This window comes from Hyaena hyaena, unplaced genomic scaffold (genome assembly GCF_003009895.1).
Source record: "Hyaena hyaena isolate Hyena2069 unplaced genomic scaffold, ASM300989v1 scaffold_253, whole genome shotgun sequence".
Taxonomy (NCBI): domain Eukaryota; kingdom Metazoa; phylum Chordata; class Mammalia; order Carnivora; family Hyaenidae; genus Hyaena; species Hyaena hyaena.
The window spans coordinates 1,905,994-1,923,144 of record NW_024080887.1 but is presented as its reverse complement, the minus strand read 5'-3'; the positions used below and the strand labels follow the sequence as shown (position 1 = coordinate 1,923,144).

General features: G+C 40.6%; 1 protein-coding gene across 1 annotated transcript in view; it reads left to right on the top strand.

The window, feature by feature from the left end:
* ATP10B (ATPase phospholipid transporting 10B (putative)) overlaps positions 1–17,151 on the top strand; it is a 115,329-nt gene that overhangs the window by 86,616 nt on the left and 11,562 nt on the right. The window contains 5 exon segments of the mRNA XM_039245355.1: positions 2,711–2,787; positions 4,115–4,240; positions 11,514–11,714; positions 13,217–13,297; positions 14,581–14,685. Coding sequence (XP_039101286.1) covers positions 2,711–2,787; positions 4,115–4,240; positions 11,514–11,714; positions 13,217–13,297; positions 14,581–14,685 — 590 coding nt within the window.

Below are 17,151 nucleotides of genomic sequence, written 5' to 3'. Positions count from 1 at the left end.
AGATATCAAAGTCAAGACAGCCAGGCTGAGGATCATTTTCTCAGACTTACAGAGTTCAAAGTGACAATCAATACGTGGCATCTGGAGATGAAACAGAGGCTAAGTAGAGTGAGAAAGTGAATCAAAGCTCTCAGGATTATCAGGTCACAAAGGAAAAATTTGGGCTTGGATGGAGATCAGAGCCATAAGAGGCCTCAAAATCAGAACATTCACATAACTCAATAATATACACTCAGGCCAACTCAGTTCTGGGATGCAGACCATTTCCCTTTCAATACTTAACACATGGCATAATAACATAAACCTCAGGTGTTTGTGGATTGGATATTCTGCTGAGAATTGATGGCTGGTGGGGAGACTTTAGAAATTGAGCTTATCCCATGTGTTCATTTCTGAATGCAAGGCCCAGTACAAAGCATCCTCTCAACAGTCTTCCTCATAGGAGATTAAACTTTAATCATGGCTAAAGCAGAGAAATAAAAACTGTATCTACATCAAACCTAGGAAAAAGCAAACCTGGTTTACAAGAATATTCATGATGTAGTCTCTACTAGCCTTCTAGTCATATCCTTAACCACAGCTACCTCCCTCCCCAACATTTGGAACTCCATGCTCCAATCAAATGGAACTGCTTACCATTTTCCATGAGGCTTGTCCTATCTCTCTCACTCCCAGGGCTTTGCACAAGCTACTTCCTCTGTAAAACATCCTTTCTTCTAATCACATCTAACCTTTCTTCTCTCTGGGAATTCTCACAGCATACAGCCCTCAGAGCTGCAGAGCACTGGTTTGCCTTCTGTGAGGGCCTGCTGAGTAGACCATGAGTTCCTTGAATAGAGGGACCATATCATTCATACTGTTTCATCCCGTGCTCTGCACACTCCAAGCACATAGTAAATATCACATTCATTTAAGGATATTCTTGCAGATGGTTCCAGGTTCTATCCTTCCTACATAGACATGGAAAGAGATTTTCCTTCTTGGCATTTCAAATAAGCGTATATTATATATTGGGTCTTTTCCCCCAGTCTTCAGATAAAAGCAGTTCAAAACAAAAAGGGGAGGGAGAGGGGGGCAGACAGAAAATAGGGAGCAAAGCTTTAGCAATTGCATCCTAATTTTATTCCCTGAATTGTCCTCTTCGAGACTTTAGACACACACAAGGCAACAGCCCAAGACTGACTCCCTGAGGTAAGAAATTAGCTCCACTGCCATAGAGGCAGAAACAAAAACAGCAGGGTGAGCAATGGCATGATTCCACGCCTCTATTTCCACTGGTTTCCTAATAGAAGAGGTCAAAGGGTGCGTTTGTTTGCCATGGGGAAGATAAAACTTATGTCCTGTTATGCTATCATGAAAAAAAATAATTATTACAAAAATAATGGCTACTTATAGTGAGAAAATCATTAAGATTAACAAAATTTCATTGTCAAATAATTAAGGGAAGAAAATTCTCCCAATTCCATAGTCTCTATGGTATCTAATATAAATTTAATTGCATATTATTATGAGAACCTACTGGAAAAAGAGGTGGGGCCAGGAGGAGAACAAAGGCAATGCAGTCCACAAACTATGTCACCAAGCTGAATCCAGCCCACTACATGTTTTTGCAGGGATACTAAGGATGATTTTTATGTTTTTAACTGTAAAACGTGTAAAAGACTATTTGCCTCTCAGCAAGAACTGTTGTTCAATTTTGCTTTTTGGCCCACAGAGCTCAAAATATTTACTATCTGGCCCCTTAGAAAAAAAGTTTGCTAAACTCTATTCTGAAAGATGACGTGCTGGGAAAAGCCAGGTTTGTAAGGAAAGCCTCAATTGTATAGAGCTCTGCTGTCCAAAATGGTTGCCACCTAGCCCTGTGTAGGTATGGAAATTTAAAATTAAACACAGTTTCACCAGCTGCATTTCAATAGTCACATGGGGCTAGTGGTTTCCCTACTTGACTGTAAAGATATAGCACATTTCCATCATCACAGAAAAATCTATTTGACAGTGCTGGAGGCTATGTGTATATGTATATTTCCGTGCTCTAACCTCCAATTTCCTGAAACTTAGTTCATTAAATGGAAACTCAGTGCAATTAAACAATTTTTTGGTTGTTTTCCTTAACCAAAAAAAATCAAAACAAACAAACAAACAAAAAACCCAGTCAATCCTATTTTCCAGTATCCCTGTCCTTGGACACCATTGACAATCTTTGATGATTTAGCTCTCCAGACATTCTAGTAGTCTTAATATGGTCGGTATTTTAAGTTATACTGAGTTAGGAAAGGTATCAGAAAGATCTTAATGCTAATGTTTCTGGACCTTTTTCCTAGCTATATTACCCTTGCCAAATCTCTATGTTGCTCATATTCTCCATTTGCTCATTAGTAAAGTCCACAGTAACATTTGTGAAGGCCTTTTTTTGTAAACTGTAAAGCACTGCTCAAGCCTCAGTCTTGAATACTACTGTATTCCCAATACCTAGAAAAAAAGACACAATAAACATTTGTTGAATAATAGAGCTTCTTGTCAAAGAAGAAAAGACCTCTCTCAGGTCAAAATGCAATGACTTTTCCTATAGAACTATTCAGAGCAATGTAAAAGGATTCAATGATGTACAAATGGCAACCCATGAGAGCCATTCATGTAACACCCTTTTCATTATCTTGCAGGAATTAGACAAAGAATAAAGAAAGATACCTCATGGCCTCTCTTCTTTCAGGTGATGGAGCAAATGATGTAAGCATGATTCATGCTGCCGACATTGGAATTGGGATATCTGGACAGGAAGGCCTACAGGTATTGTTCCCCTTGATTCCAATTATGGAATTCCCCACAGTGCTAGAGGAACCTCTCCCCAGAGCTTTGCAGAATTATCATCTTAGAGTCAAGGGGCTTCCTTCTTACATATCCTACTTCCTAATTCCTCTTACATAACATCCATCACTATACTCTTGCTGCCCAGTCCCTCTGGTGCAGAGGAAAATTGAAGAATGTTTGGCTCTTTCCAGACAGCTGGCAATACCTGTATTCTAAAGCCAAAGAGTTCCCTACCATTCAGGTAGGGTTAAGCCTTCCTCTGACTCCATATTTCCTACCTGTAGCCTATACCCACATCCAAGGGTGCAGTGCCCTCCGTGAACAGTGACGAATATAAAAACATTTGAAAACATTTTTCAGTTGCCATTTTAGTCTTGATAGCTAGATTGACCTATAAATTGTTTGGTACACTTTAATAGATATACCTAATTTAGTCAAAATTCAGCTTGGGACAAGCATATAACTTGAGCTACCAATGTTTCCCACTAAAACAGACCCACCTTGTCATTCTGAACCGTTAACAATTATATTCCCAACTCTAGTGCAGACAATAGGTATTGCCTAAGTTTGTTGATAAGGATGAAAGAACACAGCTACCTTTTGAGTATCTACTATATGCCAGCTCTCTATCAGGCACTTCACATTTAATATTCCAATTAAATTGAACAATCACATCCCCATCTACTAGGAATTATTACTCCATTTTTTTTTCAAATGAAACTGAAGCCGGGCGAGTTTAAACAGCCTGACCAAGACTCATACCAGGATTTATTAACCAGGCATATCTAAAGCTTATACTCTTAAAAGAATACTAAGAGCTATGTCTTGTTCTGAGCAATCCTAAGGGCAGAAGGCATATTTCAGCTCCACGTAAAGGAAGAACTATCCAACCATCAGCTCCATCTAAGAATGGATCAAATGGTCTGTCTGCCACAGGAGGTGATCAAGGGTGTTGAGAGGTTTGATTACTTGCACAGAAGCCCCTACTCTCTGGTTAGCCATCGTATCTCTGGCATGGTGCCAACACATTTTAGGCTGCAGTTACTATTTATTGGATAAACGGAAGGAGATGAAGGGCCAAACTAGATGAGTGGTCCTTTATGAGCTGCCTTTCTTGGATTCTAGTAAGGTTTGGATTTTCCAGAAGAGACGATGGGGTGAACCACCCAAGGGTGCCACATAATTACAAAGGAACTTTTTGGCCCTACCAGCTGTGGACCTAGAACAAAGCATGGCCCTTGAGGGGGTCTCTGTGGTTCACTGGCAGCTGTGGATAGAGGCTAATGTCTCTGTTCTGCCCTCTTAGGCTGTCATGTCCAGTGACTTTGCCATCTCCCGCTTCAGACACCTCAAGAAGCTGCTGCTTGTGCATGGCCACTGGTGCTACTCACGCCTGGCCAGGATGGTGGTGTATTACTTCTACAAGAACGTGGTGAGTAGCCCTATGGCAACCTCCCACCCAGGCCTTGAGAGGCCCTGCCAGGGACCCAGTTCCCACCACAGTAGTAGACAAACCATCTCAGCATAAACGAGTGAGTCAGACTGGCCTGGATTTTGAATCCTGAGACTATCGCCTACTCGCTCTGTGAACTTGAGCAATGTAATTCATTTCTCTGGGCCTCAATTTCTTCTTTGGTAAAATGGACTAAGACTATTGTGTGAAGTTATTGTGAGCATTAGCAATACTGTATGGAAATCACCAGGCACACAGAAGGCAGTATGAGTAGTTACAAGCATGGACTCTTGGGTCAAACTTATTTCATTCAAATCTATACTCTTCTATTTGGTAATGGCCTTATACCTTAGTGTCACCAGCTGTAAAGTGGGGATGATACTAGCACCTTTCTCCTATATTTGCTATAAGGATTAAAATAGAGCTTGTATATAAAGTGATTGGTACATAGTAATCACCCTATAAAGTTAGCCATTATTTTTTTTTGTCATTGTTGCTGCTGTCATTACTTGTAGATGGGCTCCATAAATGAGATTTATTTTCTGACTGCAAGGAATAAAGAGCTTGAAGAATAAATAGCCTGACATGTATCTTAGATTTTTCTCCTCCAATAGAGCCACCTCAATGCAAGCGCTATAGCCTACCCTTTGGGAGAGTACAGGTTTAGGACCAGAGTCCCCCGGCTTCTGCCTGAGGCTCCATGTATTACTTCAGCTTAACCAGCCTTCCCAGCAGAGAATTCACAGATGTCAGGATATGTAAATAAAATGTCTATTGGCAAAAATGCTTTCAAAGGAGAGATCATGTGGATTTAAGTCTTGCCTGACATTAGCACACTGTGTGAACTTAGAAGAGTCACTTAACCATTCTGAGCCTTGGTTTCCTCATCAGTGATATGGAGACACTATGACTCCCTCTTCCCTAGAAGTATTATTCTTCTTGAATAGAAGCTTTAGCATCAGAGCTCAGGAAAGCATGTAGCACTATAAAATACAATCCTAGGAAGATATCATTGTTTCTCCGGAAAAAATAGTTCACTTCTGTCTTACTGATAAGGGCCCAATGCAGGCAAACACCAATTGAGGTATTAAAACTGTCAGAGGCTCTTGTTTGAAAAGCCCTCGATTATCAATGGGTATTGGAAGAAGCCAGAACATTGCTGTTCTCAGGGGGAATGAGGGGGACAGGGGACTGAGTTTTCATTACCTAGTTCAAGGACCTTTGAATAATCCCCAAGGGTCTGCAAATAGAATCTGATTCCTGTTTGCATAAGGAAAAGGGACGATTAAGAGCAGGGTGGTAGGAGGAAAATGCATTAGCCAAGTAGCAGCTACGAAATTGCATTTTGTCCCCTTGTTACACTCTCCCAGTCCTGATTTAGGCATGTCACAGTTGCCCTTGCTCAAGAGTGAGCATTTTTGTGCAGAGTTCAATGTATATGTAAATAAACCGCATGACAAAAAATAATGTAAATTCGATAAACTGGATGGTAATATCCAGGAAGTCTATGCAAACAAGTTACTCTATTTAACTTGAAATTCACTCTTAGCATGAAAGACTGTTTACTTAGAATTCAAAATGCCCATTTAATATTTTTTCTGGCCTCCCAAGGAGCCATTCTTTTGAATAAGCACAACCTCTTCTCTGCATTAATTTGTGAAATAAAAAAGGAAATGTTTCCAGCCAGCCATGCTTTCAAAGCTTAAATGGTATTTATTTCCAGCCTGATGCCATGCTCGAAATTGTGATACTGATGCCGCATTATCTCCCCATTGCAATTAGAGGGTGGAGAACTATGACTTCCACCTCCAAAACCAATTTCAGAGGGGATTAAAACTCTCCCTGTTCTGAAATTTGAACAATGAATTAATTACTGCACTGTAGCTACTTGGGAGGAAAACGCAGTCCCCAGTCTCCGTGAAGCCGTCACCAGGTTCAGTGCACACCGTCAGAGGCGCAAAGATGCCAGCCAGAGGAAGTGGAAGCAAACGGGGACCTAAGAGGGCCTGCGGCGGAAGGAAACACTTCAGTGTTAAACTCCAGGGGGAGTGTTGGGACAATAGAACAGCAAAGGTTTATTTCATTTATTCAAATCATCATTGAACAGCTGTGTCCGGAACCTTAACAGACACCGGGTATAGAGAATTAGACAGATGTGGTCCATGCCTCACAAGGGTGACAGTCTAAATCAGGGCTCAGTAAACTTATTCTGTGAAGGGCCAGGTAATATTTTTAGTTTTGTGGGCCATATAGCCCATCGTACCTACTCAACTGTGCTGCAGCCACATGAAAGCGACTATAGACAGCATGCAAATGAATCAATGTGGCTGTGTCCCAATAAAACCTTATTTATGGCTGGATTCGGCCTGCAGGAAGTGGTTTGTCATCTCCTGGTCTTAATAAATCTTGCTTCTCAAAATGTGGCTCCTGGACCAGGGCATTCACATCACCTGGATGCTAGTTAGAAATGCAGATCCTCAGACTGCATCCCAGGGCTCCTACCTCAGAATCAGCACTTTTAGTAAGAGTCCTGGGTGATATCACTGATATAGGAAAAGGAGATTAAAATTTTACAAACATTTTCTCAGGCACATGTCCCTCAAAGAAGGTCAGGGTTCTATGGACATATTGCCAGGAGATTCCTGGCCAAATCAATTAGAAAGACAATAATATTTAAGCTATGACCTAAAAGAAGAATTTTCCAATTTCCCTGCCAAGAATAAGAGGCTTAACAACCTAAGTCTTTACAATCTTATGTCATGTACTATATCTAATTACAAAAAGAGATGTAAGTAACTTACAGTAAGAACACAAAGGCAATAGGGAAGTTATAAGGGAAATTTGTGAGTATAGATCAGAACTATAGAAAGGGAAGAGGTTGTTTGCACCAGGAACTTGGGTAAGATACTAAGTATTAATGTTTGGTTAAAACAAGCAGGCCCCTTCTTCACGAGGAATACTCTCTCTTTGCTTTAAATGCAGAGATCAATTTTTCAAGCAAATCCTTAGAAAAAGGTCACACAAAAACATTCAGGAAACTGTCTTCAGTGGCATTTTTGTGGGAAATAAAACTTAACCTCCATATGGCCACACTTTTTCTCTAACAACCCTTGATAAAAATCAATATTAAATTATAATTCAGTAAGAGTATTTCTATGGAAAAATGAGCGAGTGATATCCAAGCAATGTTTTATTGCATTGACTAGGACTTAAAGCCCTCTAATACTGTCACTGTGTGTAGTATAAGGCAAATTCAGTAAATGCTAGTTCTCCAACATCCAATTTGCCAACATTCTCTATGTCACCCTTGATTCCTGTAAGTTCTTTGGCACTTAGTACAGCTTGGTACTGTTTTGACATAGTGTTATTAACATTAACATCCATCACCATCTATACGGAACCTACCACATATTAGACACTGTGCTAAGAACTTTATGTATGTAACTATGAGAGATAAGTGTAATATAGAGGTTAATAGTATATGTGCTAGAACCAGACTGGGTTCAAATCCCAGCCCCACTCTGCTACTCAGCAGCAATATGGACTCAGTAATTTACTTAAGCTCTGTGTCTCAGTCTTTTGATATGCAAAAGGCGGATGCTGCCTAATTCACAGGGTTATTGTGTACATAAATGAGTTTACATACCTGAGGTACATAGCAAAGGCTTCATTTGTCCAGATTAGATGATGATGATGATGACGATGGCGGCAGCAGGTGCTAACAACCCTGTGAGGTGGGGACAGTTATCCTCTATATATGTGGTTGCTGAGAGCCAGAGGGGTTATCCAGGTCACACAAATAAATACATCACAAAATCAAGATTGGACCTAGTTCTACTATACTCCAAATTCCCCAGACTGAACGTCCTCACCACCACGGCATTCAGTGCCTCCTAGAGGGCCAAGCACCCTGTTCTCCGGTGGTTACCAAATTCTTTGAAGACAGATCACTCTGATCCAGGTTGTATGTTATCTGCTGTCCAAGCATCTCTAGCACTGTCTCAACATAAACTGTTCAAGAAATATCACGTGATAGTATCATCACACTTGGGTACAGAGCTTCAGTCTCCCACAGCAGCCAGGTGATTGTTCTCTTCCTCCCTCAACTTAGGCTACGGCTGAGGCTTGGGTGAAAACTGGGTTAAGCATCACAGCATCCACTAGATAAGACTGTACAACTTAAGAGTTGCAATTTGGTGAGATGAAGTTAGTTGATGGAGAGGAAAGATTGAGTCTTGGAGTCAGAAGGACCAAATCTACATTGCAACTATAGGATGGCCTATAATTGGCAAACTTACTGCCTTGCTCCCTTAGCACTCATGGCAGAAACTGCCGATCACAGCATTTTGTGTTCAGTACTTTCCCAACTTCTGGCACTTTAGGATGGATCCTACTGGCCTCTCATGGTGTAGGATCAGTGACTCTGGACATTAGTGCTGGAGACTGAGCTGCGATCCCAGATCTTGAATTCATGTTAACAAGTGCATCCACTTCCCACATCAAGTTCATGAGAGTGGATTCTGAAGCCAGGACCTCTGGATTTGAACTCCAATTTTGTTCCTTACTAGCTCTATACCCCCAGCCCAATGACTTGACCCTCTATGAGACGCAGTTTCCTAAATTGTAAAATGAGAGTAGTAAATGACTACCTCATAGGGCTCTTAGGTAGATTTAATGGGTCAGAACATAGCCTATAGTATGTGCTTTATGTGTCTGTTGCTATTGTTATTGCCATTGTTGCTATTATTGGCTTCATCTGTAAGATGGTGTCCCTTACAGCTCTGGCATCCTAGACTACTACAACCTCAAGTTACAATTCCAGCCCCAAGTGGCCAAGGGTATTTGGGGTGGTCACTTAGCCCATCTGAGCCACTCAACCTACCCATGTGTAAGAGAGATAAGAGTTACTGTTTTTCCCATCTAGCTGGGGAAGGAGAAGAGAGACAAGGTTATCAATGGGGGAAAAAAGTCAAAGCTTCATACAGGTGCTGAATGATAGTATCAAGAGGACTTCAGTAATTCAGTTCTTCTTAAACCTACCACATCAAATGCACAAGTGGTTGCTGTTGACCTGGAGTCTCAAAGTCTGCCCGTAGTCCATTTCAAACCTATGTGCAGCTCAGTAAACAGACTGAGCCTTCTCCCTTCTTTGGACAGAAAGATGCAAGGTCCAGGAAATCTCAGGGCATCAAGATTTCTTTCAGAGCCAGGAAACTTCCCACTGGTCACCAGAAAAGTCAAAGGATGAGGCTCCTTGGCTAGAAGCCTCTCAGTGTTGTTGTTGTATAATCCAATAGGAGATTGAGAAAGTTTAGGGATGGTCAAAGAGAAAGCTTTGAAACTCAGATGCTGGTTGTGTGACTTTCTGGCTCTGAACTTAGGTAAGAAGTAACTGAGTATCTTAGAGCCTTAGATTCCTTATCTGTAGAGTGGGGCTAATAATATTATCATTGGATATAACATTAACATGTAGTGTTGTATTACTAGCAATAATCTTTCAACACTTGGGACAAATTATAAGGTCTATTGCACATTTAATATACTATATACTACTATGCCATAATATATATCACACACCTGTCACAAATAGAAGCTCCAGTAATAATCATTGGTGTCACTAATAATATTAACATGCCCATATTATTACAATATTATATACCTTCTTTAAAACAACACTAGCCTAGCAGTTAGTGGATGGGCGTTATAGTTTGTACAGAAATCTGCAGAATGATTTCTTTTCACCCTTCTGTGCCTCAGCCACACAGGATGTTCTGGTCCCAATAGTGGGAACAACAGCTTAAGTGACAACCTTGGTCAAGTCACCAAACCACATTGCAGTGTGGTACACAATACTAGTGATCCAGCCCATCTCAGGTGGACAATCTTTTTTTCATTAAAAAAAAAACAAAAAACTTTTTTATTTAAATCCAAGTTAGTTAACATATAATGTAGTAATGATTTTAGAAATAGAATTTAGTGATTCATCACTTACATATAATACCCAGTGCTCATCCCAACAAGTGCCCTCCTTAATGTCCATCATCCATTTAGCCCATCCCCCGACCCAACACCGAACCAGTAACTGTTTGTTCTCTGTATTTAAGAGTCTCTTATAGTTTGTCTCCCTCTCTGTTTTTAATTTTATTTTTGCTTCCCTTCCCCTATGTTCATCTGTTTTGTTTCTTCAATTCCACATAGGAGTGAAATCATATGATATCTGTCTTTCTCTGACTTATTTCACTTAGCATAATATGCTCTAGTTCCATCCATGTTGTTGCAAGTAGTAAGATTTTATTCTTTCTGATTGCCAAGTAATATTCCATTTTATGCAAGTGTGTGCGTGTGTGTGTGTGTGTGTGTGTGTGTGTATACACACCTACATACATACATATACACACATATCTTTTTCCATTCATCAGTTGATGGCCATTTGGGCTCTTTCCATACTTTGGCTATTGTCAATACTGCTCCTATAAACATTGGGATGCAGGTGTCCCTTTGAGTCAGCATTTTCGTATCCTTTGGATAAATACCTAGTAGTGCAGTTGCTGGGTCACAGGGTAATTTTATTTTCAATTTTTTGAGGAACCTCCATACTGTTTTCCAGAGTGGCTGCACCAGTTTGCATTCTCAGGTGGGCCATCTTGAGTGGAAAACAGCTTTGGAAACCATAAAGCAACAGTTAAGGAGAAGATATTCTTCCTTACCTGTCTGAGATGCACGACCATTAAGAAAATATTGTGAGGAAAACCTCATGAAGTCAGCTTCCCACAAAGCCTCCTGCCCAGGGTCCAGTCTTTCTATCATCCCTTCCCCAGGGACACCCTCTTCTCTTTCCACACTACTAATTATAATTACTGCCTTTTGATATCATGTGCCATGGTCTAGGTGCTACTATTCCCATCTGAAAGACGGCAAAATGATGTTCAGAAAGATTAAGCAATTTGCTCAAGCTCACACAGCTAGCAAATAACAGATGTGATCATTCCAAATCAGCCTTTTCTGCCTCCACAACCTGTGCTTTTAACCACCAATTACACTTCAGGTCCTAAAGAGCAGGAATAGTAGTAGTAGCAGCAGCTGCTGCTGCTCTATGGATTGGTTACTTCTGATGCTTCCACAACTCTACATGTCACAAATGAGAAAATGGAAGCTCCAAGTCAGCATAGTGACTTGCCAGGGGCTCCTAAGCAACAGTTGGTGACTACTGCCCATGGGTCCTCACTCACAAGGCCATCCTCTCTCCCTGCAGTGCTACGTCAACCTGCTGTTCTGGTACCAGTTTTTCTGTGGTTTCTCTGGCTCCACCATGATTGATTATTGGCAGATGATATTCTTTAATCTCTTCTTCACCTCCTTGCCACCTCTCATCTTTGGAGTCTTTGATAAAGACATCTCTGCAGAAACACTCCTGGCATTGCCAGAGCTGTACAAGAGTGGCCAAAACTCCGAGGTAAGATGGAGGGGCCTCAACTCCTCCCTGTCTCTGACTCCTCCCTGCAGGTGTCTGAGTAAGAGCACTGGCCTGGGGTCAGGGGCCCTGCACTCTGGTCACTACTCTGCCTCTTACCTCCTTTGTGACCCAGTAGCTCCACCTCCTGTTCCTGCCCTGATTCTCATTTGCTGTTGAGGGCGATGGACCAGACCAGTGGGTATTTTTATTTTTTAGTTATTTTTAATTAAGTAACATGGCACTGCCCTATTTGAATGGGGAGAGAACATGCAGAGAGATCCCATTGCCCTCAACTGGCCCCTTTCTCCAGGGCTTTGACAAAACCCCCAAGGCTTGGTTTGGGAATCCCTGGGATTAAAAGCTAGTGTGCTCATCACTGGGTAATAAATAAGGGCTTCTACCTCAGGCTGGGGAAGAAAGCTTAGAACACAAGATTATACATGGTCTAGAATTTGTTGGTAGCCAGTAGACTAAAGTAGGCCTGGGAAACCATCAGGATGGTTTCATGAAAGGCAGAGAGAGGTCACACTGACATCCTTAGTGATTTGAAGAAGCCAGACTATGGGCACTCCAGGTGGTCAGACTAGCACAGACACAGCCCAGAGGTTGGATGGAAGAGGTGAACGGGGAACCTGACTGCCTCAATAGAAGAACTCTGGAGAAAGGGACATTAAAATGCATAAGGGTACCACTGTGTCTGGGGAAAGGAGAGCCAAGCTAGATGTGGTGTTTGAGAGTTAGTCATATTTTGTCAACATCCAACAAAGAACCAAGTCCAGTCATAACCCAAAAATGGGAAGAGAGCAACACAGCAACCCTCGCACGTGAGGCAACAGAGACATGGTGTTGGCACATGCACACCCATAGCTCTTCTAATTTTTCTCGTCCCATGGCTGTGGGATGTATAATGTGTTCCTTGAGTATGTAACAATAAGAGAAGTTAATGCAGCAAAAACAAACTGAAAACAGTTTTGCTTTTCCAGGAAGGCAGGAAGAGTGTAGCACAAAATGAGACTACTAGTCTCTGAAGCCACTGAGCCCTGTCTCCTGGGCATCCGCGATCCTGGGCTGTGATTGAGACCTCCCTTTCAGATTCTATATAAAAACCTTAGAATCTCTAAACTTACGCAGTGTGTATTAGCACTATCAGGATGCTAATGAATGACAGTTATTGGTAACTGAGCACTTACTAGATACTAAAGCACAACCACATTTAGATTTCTTGAAATCCAAAGAGATAGTTGGTGTTGTTTTTATACTTTTTATGGAAGAAGCAGCGATTATCAAAGCAGTTTAGTGACTTTCACAAGGTCATAAGGTTCAGGCAGAGCTGTGACTTGAACTAAGGTCTGTCACCTCCAGGTCTATGCTCTTAATGGTCCTGTCCTATTGCCTCTAAGATAAGAAGCATTCTAAACACCCTCTGGTTTGCCCCAGGTAGCACAAGAACAAACCTTAAAAAGGCTTGCTCTGATGGTGGTTGATGTGTTCTTTTCTAACAGTGCTATAACCCGATGACTTTCTGGATTTGCATAATGGATGCATTCTACCAAAGCCTTGTCTGTTTCTTCATTCCTTACCTGGTAAGTCGTATAGTCCCTTTTTAATCATACAAATCACAGAGTGGATTGTAACTGATACTGTAAATATGAATCCTAGACTATTAGTGTCTTTCTGGATAATGCAGCACAGAGGCTCCCAAAGGGTGGTCTGCAGACTATATCCAACTCAGGGTATTTGAAAATCAGAATGTTTTACCAAAACATCTTAATTTCTGCCACCTTTTAAACTGGAAACTATAATTACACTGGGTCATTTTTGCCACATGGCAAAAATCCAGAATTGATTCACAGCCCTGCTTAGATGGGGTGCATGTTCTTCAGTTTGCCATAGTCTCTACCACTCCCTTTTGTCTTACACCTAGCCTTCTTCACTCATTTACTATTTCTTACTTGAATATTGAAGGTATTTGAATTTACAACCCTTGATTTATATTTAGGTTTCTGCTTTCATGGTCAAGGCAGAACACATTCAGGCAATAATTTCTGATAGTAAAGGATACTACATTATCTGAAATAAAAGCAAGAATACAGATAGGAAGGGATACCAGCCCCATCTCAATTTTATTCCCAGTTTGAAGACTGGGAATTAAGATAGCAGAGTATAATCTGTATTTCTCCTGGACAGGGAACCAGTGCTAAACTTTGGTGTCTACCCTGCCTCACATTATTTCAAGTTAGCAATGAGATGGGTTGAGGAATAAGTGACTTTTGTGCTTCATTTGAATTTCCCTAGCTTACAATACCTTCCTTTTCCAAGACTGTGCTCAACAAACCTACTATCTAGGACCTTTGTGAACTTTTCACCATCAAATTCTCACTTTTGTCTAGTCTGCATTTCCTCTTTTCAAGAGATTAACTCCTATGATTATGATATATATTCTCTTCTGTACCCCCTGGAGTACTTTGAATACCTGGTGCCATTGTATTATTTACCACCTTAAATTGTACCGCATTTTCCCTCCCTAATAGACTATAAACTCCTTGAAAATGCACACAGAAACATCTTAAGCAATTGGCATTGTGCCTGCTGGTTGCTCAATAGATTCTTTGTTCATTCATTCTGCAATGTTCTGGAATACACATCATGGCTTCTGCTACAGGTGTTTCCAAAGAATCTAGCCATATTAACTCACTCTTCATCCTGTCTGTTCCTTGGGTCAGTTTCCCAGGGATGGAAGCTAGATCTTTTCCCATTCCTTCCCCTCCCATACCTTCCTTCACTGATGCTTTATGATCACTGTGTCAAAACCAAGGCCTAAACACAAGGATACATCTGACAGTGCCTGTTTTTTCCTCCTCTGCAGACCTACAAAGACTCTGATATTGATGTTTTTACCTTTGGGATACCCATAAACACTATCTCCCTTGCCACAATCCTCTTGCACCAGGCGATGGAAATGAAGACCTGGGTAAGCACCCCAGAGCCCCTTTGACCTGAATATTTTGAGTCATTTTACTCTGTATCATTGATCCATTCAGTAACTAACCACTGACCTCCTACCTGTGTCCCACTTGTACTGGGATGAGGGAAGTATAAAAACTAAGTTGAAACTCAGAACTTTATCCAGAATGATAAAATTAAAACCTATAGAGCCCTGAGACAAGTTGTTGCAAAAATAGAATTTATTTTCCAAATTTTTATTTAAATTCTAGGTAGTTGACACATAGTATAATATTGGTTTCAGGAGTAGAATTTAGTGATTCATCACTTCCATACAATACCCACTACTCATCACAACAAGTATACTCCTTAATGCCCATCACCCATTTAACATATCCTCCAACCCACCTCCCTCCACCCATCTTCAGTTTGTTCTCTATAGTTGAGTCTTTCTTTTGGTTTGCTTTCCTCTCTTTTTTTTCCCTTCCCATATGTTCATCTGCTTTGTTTCCTAAATCCCACATATGAGTGAAATCATATAGTATGTCTTTTTCCAACAGACTTATTTCACTTAGCATAATACATTCTAGCTCCATCCATGTTATTGCAAATGTCAAGAATTCATCCTTTTTGATGGCTGAGTAATATTCCATTGTGTAGATGTATATATACACCGTTTCTTTATCCACCCATCAGTCAATGGATGCTTGGGTTCTTTACATAGTTTTGCTATTGTTGATAATGTTGCTAGAAACATCAGAATGCATGTACCCCTTCAAATCTGTGTTTTTTATTTAAAAACTCAGGGGTGTTTCAGGGATAAGGAAAACAGTAGCCAGACTATACTTGAGGCTGTGTTAGGGAGATCTATGCTCTCCATTTAATTTCAGGGTAAGCATGTCTAAATACACATTTCAGTATGTAAAAAAGGCAATGCCAGCTTTCTCATTAAATTCTACTAGACAATGATAATAACAAAGGGCTTAAAAGTATATACCAGGTACCTATTTATATGATTTTTAATGTATTCTATCATTTAACTCCCCAGAGCCCTTTTTGGGGGTCCGTGTCAGTCTTACTGAGGTATAATTGATTTACAGCACTGTGTAAGTTTAAGGTGTACAGGATAATCACTTGACATACATATATTGTGATACAATGGATATTGATTAAACTAGATCAGCCCCTGACATGATGTGTAGTAGCTAGTAAGAGCCACCCAAGGAAACTTCCAGATCACAGACCCCCTTCTGTTCTAATTTATGCCAAAGATAAATAGAACAAAATGATAAAACCAAAAATGTATAGCAAAGCTCAGGTACAGGATAAATTTCCTCAAGAAGCACCAGCATGAGAGACTGAAAAGCAATGGGACAGGGGAATGGGAGGTATTAGCCTGGCTCAGACTGAAGGCTTTCTGGAATCCAGGACAGGAAATGGACTGTGGCAGAGGGGAGTCTTGTTCCTATGGGTTAAGGAAGACTGGCAGTTTGTTTACTGCTAGGTCCAGGGTAAATTACTCTTGCATGTGTATATACAGAAACATGTTCAAGAATGTTTGTTACGGTATCATTCTTAATAGCAGGAAAAAGCCTTAATTTTCATCAACAGAAAAATAAATACATTGTGGCATATTCATACAATAGAACAGGCAAAATTACTAACCAAATCCATATCCATCAACATGGATGAAACTCCAAAGGATAAGGTCTAGTAAAAAAAGTTGAAGGATAAAAAAGTGGTTAAAAAAAAAAGTATTCATAAACATGTATGTATAAAATGTGTAAAAGAGTGATTAACACTGAATTTATGTTCAAGACTGAAGAGAAAGCAATTGTGAGTATGATGGGTGCTTTAATTGTATATGTTAGATTTAATTATTTTTTAATTATTTTTAATGTTTATTTTTGAGAGAGAGACAGAAGGTGGGAGGGGGAGGGGCAGAGAGCGAGGGAGACACAGATCAGACGCTGACTCCAGGCTCTGAGCAGTCAGCACAGAGCCCAACATGGGGTTTGAACTCACAAAGTGAGATCATGACCTGAGCTGAAGTCAGACGCTTAACCGACTGAGCCACCCAGGCGCCCCTTAATTCCATTTGTAAAAGAACTAGCCCAAGATATTTCCCAAGAAGAATTCTACTCTCTATGACCCACTTAACCATTAGATGTTTTTAAACCTTTCAAAATGCCTTGAAAAATATAAGTAGGTCTCAGTTATATGTTACATGGCTGAGGAGACTAAAGATTCTATATCTATTGGTCACGTAGCCCATTTTCTCACAGCACTACATCCAACTGCTTTCAAAGAGGGTACCTGTTCCTTTCACTCACCATTCAGCATTAGTAACCCATCAAATGCATCTCTAGACTAGCTAAACCAGTGGTTACTGGCAATTTCCAGTGCTCTTGGAAAAGGAGGCAGCTATTGGAATAATTATGAAAATATGTATTTCTCTTTTGAAAGTATGTGAAGCAGAAGGACAGTCTTTGTT